The sequence below is a fragment of the Cavia porcellus genome, unplaced genomic scaffold, assembly GCF_034190915.1.
Source record: "Cavia porcellus strain 051 isolate PalLab524CR breed Dunkin Hartley unplaced genomic scaffold, mCavPor4.1 scaffold_8, whole genome shotgun sequence".
Classification (NCBI taxonomy): domain Eukaryota; kingdom Metazoa; phylum Chordata; class Mammalia; order Rodentia; family Caviidae; genus Cavia; species Cavia porcellus.
In genome coordinates this window covers 44,863,817-44,879,642 of record NW_026947491.1, presented here as the reverse complement: position 1 = coordinate 44,879,642, position 15,826 = coordinate 44,863,817, and the positions used below count along the sequence as shown (strand labels likewise).

The following is a 15,826-nucleotide window of genomic DNA, read 5'->3' as shown; positions in this document are numbered from 1 at the left end:
TTTATGCATGCAAGGCAAGAGCTCTACCACTGAACCACATCCCCACCCAACACCAGTGGTTGTTTTTTAAATAGCACACATTACTCAGCTGGATCTTGGTTTGCAGACCTGAGGATGGGGCAGCGGAGAAAAAAAAGAGGGGCTCCTTTCATCCCTGGAGAATGACTGGTGTAGCGCACTGGTGGCAAACCTATGGCATGTGTACCTTGGCAGATTGTATCACTGAAACCTCTAAAAGGTTCGCCATTACTGGCATAAAGGATGAGGCAGTAGGCACAGCTTGTCTGACACTGCTTCTGTGTCTCCAACAGATGCTTTTGTTATCAGTTGTGCCAGGGGATAGTAGAATTGTGTGGTTCGACTTTGCTTCAGAGAGGTCTGAGAGCACCAGGATAAAGTGGTCACCTGAGTGGTGTGCTCCTGAAAGGAGTGTAGTGTGCTCCTGAAAGCTCCTCAGTGGAGTCACGTGGAAGTACTTGTTTGTGAGGCCTGGAGGACAGCATCTGAGTGTGTGTGAGCAAAAGGCCCACCATGTATGTGCCTACATGTGCATCAATGTGAAGATCTAGGTGTGTTAGAGAACTTCGCGTCTCACATGCTCTCGTTCAAATGTGAACCTCAAGTGAAAGAGGCGCTGCAAGGATTACAGTACTTGTATAAAGAGGTCAGTAATCTGTTACTACTATGCTTGACCATTTTTTTTTCTTTTTTGATATTGTGGATTGAACCCAGTGAGCTTTCCACTGAGCTATAGCAGTATGGCCCTTTTTCATTCTTTGAAACATGCAGTCCTCTTGTCTCAGCCTCCTAGAGTGCTGGTATTACAGGGGTGTGCCACCACACCTGGTGATCTTGTTTTTGTTTTCATCTTTGAGATGCTGGACTTTGTGCATGTTAAGTACTCCATTCTACCAATGAGCTAGTCCCAGTCCCACTGGAGTTAAGAGACGTATTCTACCAGCACTAGAAAGGGCTGTTCCTTACATCTACCTAGTAGTACTCAAATACATTACCTGTAGACAGATTACTATTTGTATTAAAAGGAATTGCAGGTCACGTAGGATGGTTACTCGAGGGCAGAGTTCAAGTGTCGCCTCCAGCAGGGCATTCTAAGCTCAGTACCCAGTTCTGACTGCGCCTCCCCATTTCGTTCATTTCCAGGGCCTGCTGCTCAGCACCACACCAAGGCCCAGAGGACATGGCCTGCCTCCATGAGACCCGCACACCCTCCCCTTCCTTTGGGGGTTTTGTGTCTACCCTAAGTGAGGCATCCATGCGCAAATTGGACCCAGACACTTCAGACTGCACACCTGAGAAAGACCTGACCCCCACCCAGTGTGTACTTCGAGATGTAGTGCCTCTTGGTGGGCAGGGCGCGGGCGGACCCAGCCCCTCTCCGGGTGGAGAGCCACCCCCTGAGCCTTTTGCCAACAGCATCCTACAGCTACATGAGCAGGATGCAGGGGGTCCAGGGGGAGCTACTGGGTCACCTGAAAGTCGGGCATCTAGAGTTCGTGCTGATGAGGTACGGTTGCAGTGCCAGAGTGGCAGTGGCTTCCTTGAAGGCCTTTTTGGCTGCCTGCGCCCAGTATGGACCATGATTGGCAAAGCCTACTCCACAGAACACAAGCAGCAGCAGGAAGGTAAGCCAGACCCCTGTGGGCATCCACCTCTTATCTCCCTGGGTCCAAGATCTATTGGACAAACCCATGTAAGTCACCCAGTGGTCCCTTCCTGCCTCATGGCCCAGACCTTGCCCATCCCATTCCATCAGCCTAGCTTCCTGCCCTTTCTTCTCCCCCTAGGGGGGTGGTATGGGGCAAGGGACCAAGGTCCTCATACATGCTGAGCAAGAGCCCTACCACTGAACTACTACACTCCTAGCTTCTTTTAAAGTCACCCAATTACTTCATGCTGTCCCCTATACCTAGTCTTTTCAGCCTAATTTGGCTACCTTTCTTCCCTACTCTTGAGTCATTTCAGCCAACCCCATGCTGTCCTGACCCTGGCCTTGAGTGTCACAAGACCTTGAGTGAAGCTCTTTCTGAGCCTTGTGGCACTGTGCCTCCTGCCTACAGACCTTTGGGAGGTCCCCTTTGAGGAAATCTTGGACCTGCAGTGGGTAGGCTCAGGGGCCCAGGGTGCTGTCTTCCTGGGGCGATTCCACGGGGAGGAAGTGGCTGTGAAGAAGGTTCGAGACCTCAAGGAGACTGACATCAAGCACCTGCGAAAACTGAAGCACCCCAACATCATCACATTCAAGTGAGATCCAGGGCAGGGGCTTGGGATTTTACACTAAGGCCAGGGACCCTCCTGGGCAGTGGGACCTACCCGATCTTCCCCAGAGGGGACCTCCCCTAGCATGGATGGGAACTAAGGTTCCAGGTGCAAATCAAGTCAATGGTGAGCTGAGGGTTTCATACCATTATCTGCCCCAGGGGCGTGTGTACCCAAGCACCATGCTACTGCATCCTCATGGAGTTCTGCGCACAGGGCCAACTGTATGAAGTGCTGCGGGCTGGCCGCCCTGTCACCCCTTCCTTGCTGGTTGATTGGTCCATGGGCATCGCCGGCGGCATGAACTACCTACACCTGCACAAGATTATCCACCGAGACCTCAAGTCTCCTAAGTGAGTAAGCAAGCAAGCAGGGAAAACACAACAGGCCCATGATTGCCCAAGGCAGTCGGTACCTTCAGACCTGTCCTAAGTCCATGTGCCCATCTCAGAAACCTCTTCCAAGTGACAGACCTATCGTGGAAGGGCTGTGGTGAGCATCTCACCTTAGGATGTCCCAAAGGAGGTCAAACAGGAAGGCAGAAGAGCCACATGGTTAGAAGGGTGTGAGGAGGGGATTAGACCCCAGCTCACTACACTCTTTTATCAGCATGCTAATCACGTATGATGACGTGGTGAAGATCTCAGATTTTGGCACTTCCAAGGAGCTGAGTGACAAGAGCACCAAGATGTCCTTTGCAGGGACAGTAGCCTGGATGGCCCCTGAGGTGATCCGCAATGAACCTGTGTCTGAGAAAGTCGATATCTGGTAAGGGCCAGGCTGAGGACTAAATTGGGTGGCCAGCAGGGGAGGAGGTATTTTCAGGAATTCAAGAAAATGGGTCTGTGGCAGCCAGGGCCTCTGGAGGGGCTCCCTCCCAGATGATGTCCCATCTGATCTGCAGGTCTTTTGGTGTGGTGCTATGGGAACTACTGACTGGCGAGATCCCCTACAAGGATGTAGATTCCTCAGCCATCATCTGGGGTGTGGGAAGCAACAGTCTGCATCTACCTGTGCCCTCCAGCTGCCCAGACGGCTTCAAAATCCTGCTTCGCCAGTGTTGGTAAGGATGGACCAAGAGACAATCCCTGGCAAAAGTTGTGTAGCAAGGGAGTTTTGCTAGAGGATGGCCAGCCCTGAGCAGTGAGGCACCTAGACCCAGAATCCTTACTTAACAAGGGGTAAAAGCTCCTGTTTCTTAACCAGAATGGCTGGGTGTGGTGGCACATACCTTTTGGGAGGCTGAGGCAGGAGGATCACTTAGTTCCAGGCCAGCATGGGCTGTATAGTGAGTACAAAGACAGCCTGAACTACATAACACCTGGTCTCAAAAAACAAAACAAACCAGGGTGTAGGATGTGGATTAAGAGAACTGTAATGTAAACTAAAGGTTGGACTGCACCTTAATTGGCATGGGTCGTTAGACTGACCTGAATCTAAATGCAAGTATACTACCTTCTGAGCTGAGGAGCATCACCCCTAAACCTGCTTCCTCATCTAAAAAACATCTGCTACCTGGAGTTGCTGTAAGGCAACATGAATACATAGAAGTACCAAGAAAGAGCATCAACACTAAGTAAAAGTAGCTCAGGTTCAAAGACAGTTTTGGAAGGCAGGAGAGAAGGTTAAAGATTTAATCTTTTCCCAAAGTTTTTCTTTTAATGAAATTACTCAAAAAGGTTTTTGTCAGACAAGTTAGAAAACGGGAGCTAAACATATCTCCTTACCCCAGGATGTTGATGTACCAACAGACATTTAGGAATGTGTGACATTTCCTAGAGAGTGGAGCATGGAGTTTTTTTGTCATAGAATTCACACAGTTCCAGGTGTCCTGTATCCCAACCCAAATTGGAGAATCATGGTGAGGGCAAGGCCAGCCTGGGCTACACAGTGAATTCAAGGCCAGCCTGAACTTTGCAGCAAGACTGTCTCAAAAAAACAGAAACAAACCCAAAAACACAACCAAAATTCAGTCTAGGACTAGATTTTCTGATACACTTTGTGAAAGGATGATCTGGTTCCTCTCTAATCTGAAATTTCTCCCTCAATTCCATTCCCTTCAGGAATAGCAAGCCACGAAATCGGCCATCATTTCGACAAATCTTGCTACATCTGGACATTGCCTCAGCTGATGTACTCTCCACACCCCAGGAGACTTACTTTAAGTCCCAGGTGTGCTGTGGGTAGGAAAACTGAGTACCTAATTCCCCCTCTTTACAGAGATGATGATGCACTCTAAAGAGGGAGCTGGGAAAAGGGTTGATTTGAGAGGATGATACCCTTGGACAAGTAGCATACCATTTTGGTACCCACTCCTTCCTGCTCCAATATAACATCTGCAGTGTAGTCACCTTTAAGACCCTAGAAATAAACACTAAATCCCTCTGCATTCTTTCCACTCCCAGGCAGAATGGCGGGAAGAGGTAAAACTACACTTCGAAAAGATTAAGTCAGAAGGGACCTGTCTACACCGACTAGAAGAGGAACTGGTGATGCGAAGGAGGGAGGAGCTCAGGTGTGTGCCTGCCTGGGGAGGTGGTTTTACTACCTGGGTAGACTGGACATCACCAGGTCCCAGACTTGGGACTGTTGTGGTTCCAAATGTTATCATTTAACCTGGAGGTACCCATTCCAGACATGCCTTGGACATCAGGGAACACTATGAACGGAAGCTGGAGAGAGCCAACAACCTGTACATGGAACTGAATGCCCTTATGTTGCAGCTAGAACTCAAGGAGCGGGAGCTACTCAGGTAACACCACCTGCCTTATTGCACTGACCCTACCACAAGTCTAAATGGAGCTGGCTGACCTTCGAGGATCCCTTCTTGTTTGTATCCCCAACATGTACCTTTAGGAGGGAGCAAGCTTTAGAGCGGAGGTGCCCAGGCCTGCTGAAGTCACACCCTTCCCGGGGCCTCCTGCATGGAAACACCATGGAAAAGCTCATCAAGAAGAGAAATGTGCCACAGAAACTATCACCCCATAGCAAAAGGTAGGGCTCAAATTCATAAGACAGGTTAAGCAGGCAGCAGGGTTGCTGGAGCCTGCATGTGATATACTTGCTCTGTCCAAGTTTAAGAAATACTTTGGAGTATACGAATTCATTAATCTCAACTTTGTACTTTTCCTCTACCAGGCCAGACATTCTCAAGACAGAGTCTTTGCTACCTAAACTAGATGCAGCCCTAAGTGGGGTGGGGCTTCCTGGGTGTCCTAAGGGCCCCCCCTCACCAGGACGGAGTCGCCGTGGCAAGATGCGTCACCGCAAGGCCAGTGCCAAGGGCAGTTGTGGGGACCTGCCTGGGCTTCGTGCAGCTGTGCCACCCCATGAACTTGGAGGACCTGGAAGTCCTGGAGCCCTAGGAGTGGGACCCTCAGCTTGGGAGGCCTGCCCTCCAGCTCTCCGTGGGCTTCATCATGACCTTCTGCTCCGCAAGATGTCTTCTTCATCCCCAGACCTGCTGTCAGCTGCACTGGGAGCCAGAGGGCGTGGGGCAACAGGAGCTGGGGATCCTGGTTCACCGCCCCCAGCCCGGGGTGACACCCCACCAAGTGAGGGCTCAGCTCCAGGCTCCACCAGCCCAGATTCACCTGGGGGAGCCAAAGGAGAACCACCTCCACCAGTAGGGCCTGGTGAAGGATCAGGGCTGCTGGGAACTGGAAGGGAAGGGACAGCAGGCCGGGGAGGAAGCCGGGCTGGGTCTCAGCACTTGACCCCAGCTGCACTGCTGTACAGGGCTGCTGTCACTCGAAGTCAGGTAAGTATGGAGAACTTCCTATATTCTTCCCCTTTTTCCTTACCTCCAGTATTCAAGGCTCACCCTCCATACTACATTCAATCTTAAGCCATGCCCTCTCACCCTTTGTAACTATGTTCCTTTCTGCATTCTTAATGACCTCTTCCCATTATTGACTACAGCCCCCTGTCTCCTGCAGAAACGTGGCATTTCTTCAGAAGAGGAGGAAGGAGAGGTAGACAGTGAAGTGGAGCTAACATCAAGCCAGAGGTAAGTGGTACAGTACCAGTAGTAATGATATTCTTTTGCCTTCCAGGCTCCAAAGGGCAGAAGCTGTGAATGCCCTCCTTCTCTAACTCTTAGGTGGCCTCAAGGCCTGAATATGCGCCAGTCATTATCTACCTTCAGCTCAGAGAACCCATCAGATGGCGAGGAAGGTACAGCTAGTGAGCCTTCCCCAAGTGGCACACCTGAAGTGGGCAGTACCAACACTGATGAGCGGCCAGACGAGCGATCTGATGACATGTGTTCCCAGGGCTCAGAAATCCCACTGGACCCACCTGCTTCAGAGGTGGTCCCTGAGCCTGAACCTAGCTCCCTGGCTGTCCCACACCAGGACCTACTCAGAGGTGAGCAGGTAAGTTAAGAACCAAGAATAGGTATTAGGAACAACCAGAAGCATCTGCATAACCAGTTGACAGTTTTTGGGAGACATGCACAAGCCAGTAAGATTTCTCAGTTTCTGAGCCAGTTTTTTCCCTCTCCAAAGAAACCAATATCCAACAAGGTAGAATACAAGGCTTATGGTAGTGAGCAATTGATAAAAGGGTCTGGCACGTAACTTGCGTGACAGCTATTAAATACTGCTATGGAAGGATCAAAAAACTAGTCTGGTGCCTTGGCAATTAAAATCTAGGAGCAAGAAAAATCAGCAAGTCAGTGGCTATTTAAAAAAAGATGGCAACAAGGAGCCCTGAAGTAAATCTATTTGTAATACCAAGAGATGCTGAGCCCCATCTCACTGCACGTCTACTCTTTCTCACAGGGCCCTCCCAATTCTGAGGACTCAGACTGTGACAGCACTGAATTGGACAACTCCCACAGCGTTGATGCCTTGCGGCCCCCAGCCTCCCTCCCTCCATGAAAGCCACTCTTATTCCCTGTACATAGAGAAATATTTATATAAATAATATATATGCGCCACATAATCAACACAGAAAGATGGGACTGTCCCAGCTTTTAAGTCTGACTTGAGGGAGAACTGACTCCCTGACCAATTCACCTGATAAAAACTCTACACTGGCAGCTGGAGATTACTGCCCTAGAGCTGTGCGTAAGGAGAAACCGACCTTCTTGCTTCATCCCATTCCTTATGTACTGCAACCAACTAGGCAGTAGAAAAGCCAGAATTGTCTCTTAAGCTCTTAACCCCTACACAGCTGGGGGGGAGAGGGGCAGGAGAGGGAACCACTAAAGACTGCACTTTTGTTTTCTGTTTACACATTTTTGCACTTAGGAGGAGGGAAACTAAGGTTGGATCCTCCCCCCTGAGGTTTCTCAGGTGGCAATGTATCTCATTTCTTTGTTTCTCCATCTCTGCCTGAGCCCTGACTTAGGGCCCAGGGGGAGGCTGGGAGACTGATAGCATGTGGATGGCTCAGGCTGAAGAACTGGGGTCCTGTTGAAGTCCCTGCTTTTATCCTGGTGCCAGATTGGGGTGGGGACTGTCATATTGTAACCCCTGTGAAAAACCTTCAAATATAACCACTCCATGCAGGCCCAGCTGTTGAGGGTTTTCTTGGTGAATAAATGGGGTACCACATACGGTTAATTTAAGTAGGGGCCTTGGATTCAAAAACTTCTGAGAATTTAGGACCAATTACTTTCTACCTTTCCTCACCTAATAAAAATTTTATCAAACCAACTTCTTAAAATTATAAGCATGAATGGCAGCAACCACTTTCTAAATGATAGGAACAGAAGTGAAATATTGTTGTAAGACCATACATGGACAGTTATTAACATCAAAATACTAAAGGCTTTAGTATTAAAATAGGTAAGCTTGAAAAAAGGGATGGACTACTACTACATATATGCAAGGGGAACCCCTCTCTAAAAGTGCTTGCCCTAGTCTACAGAGCAGTCCTAAAAATCTAATGCTGACTCTGGGCATAAAATTTTATAAGGGCCAACTAGTATAGGAAAGAAAAGATAAAGGGCGAATAAAAAACATGGAAGGCTAAAACAAGAGAATTCATATTGGAATAAAGGCTTCTATTCAAAACCCAATTAGGGTCCTGTGAGGGATAAAAGGTACAAAAATAATAGCAAGACAACAGGAATAAAACCCACATGGATCACTGTGGCATCCAGTTTCTATTCACAAAGAAAAAGCTCCAGTCCATCTTTTAATTTTTTTGAAAAATTCCTGACATTACAGAACTAAACTGAAATGTATTAATATTCCACTCTTACATTTTCATGACAAACAGAAAAATTCATGAGCCAAAAAAACAAATGGAAAAAAAAAAAAAACAGGGAGAAGCTTATAAAACTAAATATGGATCTCAGCATTAACAGCTGAACAGAGAAAGGAATTAAAACGCTTTAATTAAAAAATCACGAGTGGATGATAAAGTGTGTAGAAACTGAAAATTTACAAACTATTTAAAACCTGGAATCGCTGACTGTTCAGAAACTACACAGATGGATCATGGGTGGTGGTGAACAGCAGAAAGGGTTATGGATGAATCTGCATTGTTCTAGCTGCTCCCCATGCCACCCGTCTCCGAGGAAAGCCTGTAACACAGAAACAGACAAGAACTCCAAGTTAGTTTTCCCCGTGCCCAACTACCCTTCACTTCTAGAACTTTTAGCCTGCTGGTAAAATGAAAAGGAGTACAAATAAGCACCTCAGTATCAAGGAAGACATGTCAACATTTTCGGGATTAACCTGAATATGCCATGATCCTTTTTAAAACTTGTACAATCTAAGAACAGAAGGAAGAGAACCATGGAGGAGTTCTTCAATCTATGTTCTCTGAAACATCTACTAAAGGCTTTCTGAAGACAGCCACATTATTAACAAAGGTCATTTTTGGAGGATGTACATATATAAATATGATGCCATAGATTTATTTAACTTTCTCCACACATCCCATTTTGGAAAGAAACATCTGAAAATAGGTTTGTGAGCTTAATACTTAAGATATCGCCAAAAAAAAGCCTTTAGTATAGTGCCCTATACTTCTATCAGGATGATTTCTATTACTATGAAGATGTGATATAATTTTAAATGCTAAGGGATATTAAAGAGGGAACAGCAAGTACAGTGACTATAGGCCAATAATTTATTGTTCTCATGCTTAGATTAGATTTTAAGACTGAAGAGTAAGAGAAAAAATTGTTTTAATACTCTAGAACTCACTTTCAATAACTCCTTAATCTACGGTCTTGTTGAGCCAAATTCTCCACCCAAACGCCTCATGGACTATATTTAAAATACAATCATTCCGTTCTTAAACAGAGGCACCTTCTTAGCCAGGTGTGGTGGCAAAGTTATGTAAACCCAGTATTCAGGGAAGCTATGGCAGGAGGATAAGGGAGTTCAAAACCAGCCTAGAACACTGTGAGACACTTTCTCAAAAAACAGAAATCATACTACAATCAAAACAATGGGGTTGGGGGCATGTGCCGTTCAGTGACAACTGAAGAAGGTCCAGGAAGTTCCAAGAAGATGCTAGCACTCTTCTAGCCCGAGTTCAAAAGAACTGTCCAGAATATACACCAATCCTGAACGGGGTTTTGGATGGGGAGAGTATTAGGGCAGGAGGCAGGGAAAACAAAAAGCCCAATCTGAAACATATTAAAGACCTGAGAGACTATGACTCCCTGGCAAAGCACTTGCCTTGTAGGCATGAGACTCCAGGTGGACTCCTCAGACCACCAACAAAAAAGAAGCACAGTAAGGACTCTTAAGACACTAATCTTTTAATCAGAAACTGGGTAACATTTAAAAAGACCAAGCCCTGTCGGGAGAGAAAGGTAGCATCAGTATACCAAGTCCTAATTACTGAAAGAATTCTGGGAGACCATGATACAGTAACGACTGGAGAAAAAACTTCTGTTTGCCTCTCCAATTCTTCATTCAGACTTACAGCATATACTACTACTAATATTAATAGGCTTAATCTGTGAGTGAAGAGCCAAAACACAAAACAATGAGATAATATATTGGACTCTTAGTGAAAGCTAAGTTTTTTTGGTACCAAGAATTGAACTCAGGACCTTGCACTTGCTAGGCAGGCGCTTTGCTACTAAGCGTACATCCCTGGCCTGAACAGTTAGGTTTTAACAACGAAGATCAAAGGTGATATGGGAAAAAGGTCATTGGAGGGAAAATTCTGCACACCAAGTTATTTTCTCTAATACCAAGAACATATTTTTTCAGGACCTTGCAAATAACATACTCTGGGTGAATAACAAAAATCAGACTCTGTGTGTGTGTGTGTGTGTGTGTGTGTGTGTAAAAGACAGACAGACAGATAGAATGAATACTGGCGATTAAAACCAGGTGTTCATACACTGCTAGGCAAACGCTCCACCACTAAGCTATACCTCCATAGAGACAGACCTGTGCCATCTCAGAATAAGTAAACACGCAGCTGAGTGTGCTACTCAGTAGTACATTGCAAAAAGTTCTCACTCGGGGTCAGGGGATAGCTCAGTGGCACAAGTGCCTGCCTGACAAGCATGAGGTTGTGTTCAACACCCCCCAAAAAACAAAACAAACAAACAAAAAACCCAGTTCAAACCTTAACACCAAAAAATAAAGAAAATGACAAACTTCATGGAAGTAACACACTGAGTAAAAGCAAAGCACCAACTGAAAACACAAACTGAACTGTTAGCTCCTTCTAATAATAATGATCTATAAATTTAAATTCCCCTATGGCTCTTTTTTTTTGATAGGGTAATTCAGGCTGGCCCTGAGCTAAGTAGCCCAAGTTGGCCTCAAACTCACTGCAATATTTTTGCCTCATCCTCCAGAGTGCAGGATTACAGATGTGCATAGATGTGCACCACCATGCCCAGGGGTTAGCTCCTTCTAATCATATAATCTACAAATTTTTAAATTCCATCGCGTTTTTTATTTTTATTACAAGGGGATGATTTGATGAGTTATAGAATGGCTGATCCCTAAGATTCCTTCAAATCAAAACGTAATTTCCCACTTATGATAGTGTTCATGGGAAAAAGGAGGGGTAGGCAGGAAATAATAGGGTACAGGAAATTGGCTGACTATGCAAGAGTTGGTTTAGGATGACCAGTCAGCATCTGAGAAATTCTGGGCAATGTCACAAACTGGATATTCAAGATCTTCCTACTGTCATAAAAGACGGACAGTACTCATTCCCAGCAATGTGGACTGACCTACTGAACTGATTTAGCCAATCCCACCCTACCACTCTGGGTAGAGAAATATGCTCTTTGTATGTATGCCTTGGAAGAGATCCTAACAATAATCACTCCCCAGAGGAAATAGCCTGGGACAGACATCCTTGTTCCCTGCTATGATTGGTAGGTAAAAATTCTGAGAAACTTTCTACCTGGCTGATTATCAGTTTTAAAGGACCTTTTACACCTACCTAGGCACTCCTCTGAGGGAATATTGACAAAGGATTATAAAAGTAATCTGGGAAACTAAAAGGTCAAAGCCAGTTGTGTATACTTCCTAGTTGAATAGCCACAGGTATAAGTTCCCACCCCTTTACCCCCCCCCCCCCGCACAGCACACCATGAACTAGGGTTCTTACTCTGTCAACTTTATTACAGCTAGAAACACAAATCTGGCCAGGAAGGCCTGTCAATAGCTTAACCATTAAATAATTTAAAAAAAGTCATCGAAGAAGCTTTTATTCATTAACACAGAGCCTAACACATTGTTATATTGCAAGGCAGAATAAAGCTACAAAAAAAGATAACAACAAGAAAGGAGATCAAGAACTGTGGCTCTAGATAAAGAATTTGACAAGTCAGACTCTGAAACAGGCACTCAGCTGAAATGGCCTAAACCTAAACAAAGGTTTACCATTCCCTCCCCATCCCCCACCCAATTTTATCCCAAGTAGTAAAAAGAAACCAGTCACAAGCTCACAATAGTTTGGTTCTCGACAGTATTAACAAAGGAAAACAAAATGAACCAACAACACTTGAGGATGTGCCTCAAGATATGCGCTCAGTAGGGGGAGAATCTCTGTTTCTCACTTTTCAGTTTGTTAGTTACACATGGCACCGCAGAAGTGGTGGTGGTGGTAGCTGAAGCCCCGGTACCCTTAGCAGCAGACACAACATTTAGAGCCAGGAGAGGGATGGGTTTCATGCCAAGCAGACTGGAGACACAAGGGGCGGTCGGAAGAGGGTTGGGGAGGCTGGAGGGTGCGTCGGAGGTCCCCGCTGTGGCGAGCGAGGGGGTGGTGGTGGAGGAGGAAGAAGAAGAAGAAGAAGGGGTGGAGGGTTGAGAGAGGTTGATGCTGAGGTGATCGGGGATCGTGACGGAGGCTGCCTGGGAGGAGGGTTTAGCGTTTTCTAAACTGTAACAGAGGAAAAAAGGAACAAAAAAAAGGGTGGGTGGAAGGGAAGACCACAAAAGGGAAAAAAGTACAGGACAAAACCTCTTCAGTTCTATCAGTAAGTGCCTTTGGCTGCTAACTAAGAAGACTTAATATCAACTGGTGACAAGCTCTCTCTTAGACTCTATCCCACCCTCTAAATATGTGTAGTTTGCCACCTTTCATTCCACAATGCTATTTAAAACTCCTTTAGCCAAGAAAAAGCTGACAGGTTGACAAAAATCATACATGGCATACTTTCTAGTTTTGACACACTGACCCAACCCAGAAATTAGGAGTGATTTTCGGCAGAGAATGATTTCAGGAAAAAATAAAAAAGTACTCAATCTCCAAACAGGGAGGAAAAATGCTTCACTTACCAATCAAATGTCAATTTTCCATTTTAAAAGAAAAACCAACTATCAAGTAATTACTTGCAAAGCTCTGATGTTATGTGGAGTCTTAAAAATTGTTTTTCTTTGTAGGTAATATAGAAAGATGGCAAGAGTTCAAAGTAGGTCACTAATTTCAAGGAATGTAGCATTTTCAAAGAAAAACGCTGAGAACACAAGTGTAGATAAGAACTGGAGCTATTCTAGTAGGAGGTGGCAGAATATAAAAGACTCTTTGTTTTTACTGAACATACTTCTAATGTCTAATGTTGCCTTTAAGAGAGCTGGAAAAAACTCAAGCACTGCCAAAACATTCATGTTTTTTAAAACAATCAAAAATAATGCTTCTACTCTTAAAATATGCTCCAAACAACAGTAACTCTTCAAGAGCAGGGAGACTCCTCTTAAAGATTCCATTTTGTTTATCTTTGTTCAGAATCAGTTGCAACCCATAAAGGCACAGTAGTTAACTACAGAAAGGCCCCAGACTACCACCATGAAAACTAGAGAGGCACAGCAGAAATGTTCAGAATCCATTAATGAAAGATAAATCCTTCTTGTCTAGTACTAATACAACCAGTCAGATTGTTACAACCAATTTGGGCCAAGATTAGAAGATGAAGACCAAATTCTATGTATACATAGTCTTTGTTTGTTAAATGAAGCTTTGAACGTTCTGACACAAAACCACAGCCTCAACGGTATCATTAAAGGAGATGATTCTAAATAGGCAGATATCAAATAAGAAATAACACTGAACAATGACTCCAAGCAAAACTTTTCTGCTTCTTTACAGTATGGTCATTAACTTACTGTAACAGCAACCAGGCAAGCAAGTCACAACTAAGAAGTCACAATTCAAACTTATCTGGTAATACACTAAAAGGCAAAAAAAGTCTTCTGAAAGCAGAAAACACTTCATAAATTCCAAGAACATGATTTTTGGCACCTAAAACTCCCCTCCGCCACTCTATAGTTAGAAACAAGAAAGGTAATTCTTCACAAACAGCCTCTGTGAGAAAGCTTACTCCATTTTACTCTAAATATTAAGGACTGGATATGCTTGGTTGGTAAGCAAAAAAACAGATCTAGACACAGGAACATTTTCTACATAAAGACTAACAACAGTACCTCAAAGAACAAAAACACATAAGGAAACTCAGGACCACTACTGGGGAACTAATAGCATTTTTAGCTAGGAATAAACACATGATCAATATAAGCATCGGAATACAGACCACAGTTAGGAATTCCTTTCCCCTGTACTAGATTTAGGAACTCACATAAAACTTTCATGATGAAGAAACTGAAAACTTAAGAGAAAGGCTGATGATGAAATAAAACTCCCTTAAAAAAAAAAAAGACAACTGAAGCCCCTAGGGAAGTGGGCTGCTAACACTGGCTTGAAACATTAAACAATTAAGACTGTGACTAAAGCATGTAAACTGAGAGAATTAAAAAAAAAAAAAAATCCTGAAGATGTGCTCATCTAGGACAACTGTCCTACAACCTGAGTGTAAACATTACCTTCATATGGCCTAAGGAAAACAACACCTCAGGAAGTGATAGAGATGAGACTGAAGGAGTAAGAAAAAAATATATCTGGTATTTCTGAAACATTTCCATATTTCTGCCTCCCCTTTCCCACAAGTTCTGAATAACAGAACGTACTTGCAATTTGAGAAAAATAGATATTTTCAGAATAAATGGTGTGGATGTTAAAAATAAAAATTAAACTGCTCTGATGTCTCTTTACTCCTTTATTCTTAATTAAATATGCTCTGGACTTTAAGTCAAACCATTGAAAAATATATTGTCCTATAAAACATGAGTAACATGAGAAATGCTTATTTGGGTTTTTCCAGTATTACTGCTGCTCTAGCCAGAACACTATCCTATTAGTGAAGACATGTCATCCTTTCCACTCCCCAAAACCCCCAACCAGAAAAATCAAATGCAAGCAATCTATACCACCCCATGCAAACTGACTGCTATCTTTTTACTGCTACACTTAGGACAGAATCAAAAAAAACTAGAGCACCCACCCCTGAAACAATTCCATAGATGGTAATCTAGTGCAATACTCTCCAACACACACATTATTGTGTTGGCATTCATAAGGTAAAAGGCAGGGCAACCTTACCTGACATTGATTAGATACTGAGCCAGGCTAATGCTGGCAGCAGATCCAGTGATGGTAACCTGCCTATCAGTAGATCCTTCCACTGGGTTCGCAATTTTGATCTGCGCCCCAGACATCTGACGGATCTCATTGATTTTGGCGCCTTGACGGCCAATTATGCAGCCAATCAACTTGAGGGAGAAAAAAGAAAACAAAAAAGGCACACCAAATTAAGATTCACAGAGACTACATGAAAGAATCACATTGCATCTTTTAGAACCTAGGCCTAAGAATATGAGAATAGAAACTACCACTTTCCCCATAAACTCCTGATCAAAACACTTGAGTTGTAGATCCCAATTCAATTCTTCACCCATCCTTCGGACAACTTCACATCACAGCCAACTGTGAACTTCTAGACCAAGTATTAGCTTTTCATTTCTTTTCTCAAAGTATTAAGTCCAAAGACAAAACAGAATCAAGATGATACTATAAACTAGAGAAAAAGCTTGGAATAAAAAAAAGCATCTTCAGTTTTGGCCATTAACAATTCTTTTTTAAACAGATATTATTGTAGTTTGTTCTTAATTGCCCATATCTAACTATGACATTATTTTATGTATCTTTTGACTATACTTTTCTTTTTTTTTTTTTTTTTGTCTTTTTCATTTTTATCGGTACCAGG

At 44.2% G+C, this 15,826-nt stretch overlaps 2 protein-coding genes across 30 annotated transcripts in view; one reads left to right on the top strand and one right to left on the bottom strand.

Moving 5' to 3' along the window:
• The first annotated feature begins 326 nt into the window (after positions 1-326).
• On the top strand, positions 327-7,798 carry Map3k12 (mitogen-activated protein kinase kinase kinase 12). 2 transcript variants are annotated; one of them, XM_023567740.2, is made up of 14 exons: positions 327-664; positions 1,162-1,643; positions 2,079-2,262; positions 2,439-2,630; positions 2,887-3,045; positions 3,182-3,340; positions 4,341-4,449; positions 4,683-4,792; positions 4,913-5,029; positions 5,134-5,271; positions 5,416-6,037; positions 6,216-6,286; positions 6,380-6,653; positions 7,062-7,798. In XM_023567740.2, the coding sequence occupies exons 2-14, from the start codon at positions 1,199-1,201 to the stop codon at positions 7,158-7,160; spliced, it is 2,679 nt and encodes an 892-aa protein (XP_023423508.1). In that variant the 5' UTR covers positions 327-664; positions 1,162-1,198; the 3' UTR covers positions 7,161-7,798. The 2 variants fall into 2 exon arrangements, with proteins under 2 accessions (XP_023423508.1, XP_023423507.1); XM_023567739.2 differs by lacking the exon at positions 327-664 and having other exon boundaries at positions 6,380-6,645.
• A 471-nt stretch (positions 7,799-8,269) lies between these two features.
• Pcbp2 (poly(rC) binding protein 2) overlaps positions 8,270-15,826 on the bottom strand; it is a 37,093-nt gene continuing 29,536 nt past the window's right edge. For 15 of the 28 annotated variants that reach the window (XM_063254842.1, XM_063254849.1, XM_063254852.1 and 12 more), the window contains 2 exons: positions 15,163-15,332; positions 11,821-12,609 (listed from right to left, as the gene is read on the bottom strand). In XM_063254842.1, coding sequence (XP_063110912.1) covers positions 12,255-12,609; positions 15,163-15,332 — 525 coding nt within the window. In that variant the 3' untranslated portion in view covers positions 11,821-12,254. Of the gene's footprint in view, positions 8,816-11,820; positions 12,610-15,162; positions 15,333-15,826 lie in introns of those variants that run through there. The other 13 variants (XM_005006445.4, XM_003476257.5, XM_023560003.2 and 10 more) reach the window with 1 other exon arrangement.

What these genes read in the sequence shown, in the direction of transcription:
- Map3k12 (XM_023567740.2), top strand. Translation starts at nt 1,199, where the DNA reads ATGGCCTGCCTCCATGAGACCCGCACACCCTCCCCTTCCTTTGGGGGT. An exon ending in ATCCTGCTTCGCCAGTGTTG is followed by an intron (nt 3,341 to 4,340) that starts GTAAGGATGGAC and finishes CATTCCCTTCAG; the next exon opens with GAATAGCAAGCCACGAAATC. An exon ending in AAGGAGCGGGAGCTACTCAG is followed by an intron (nt 5,030 to 5,133) that starts GTAACACCACCT and finishes ATGTACCTTTAG; the next exon opens with GAGGGAGCAAGCTTTAGAGC.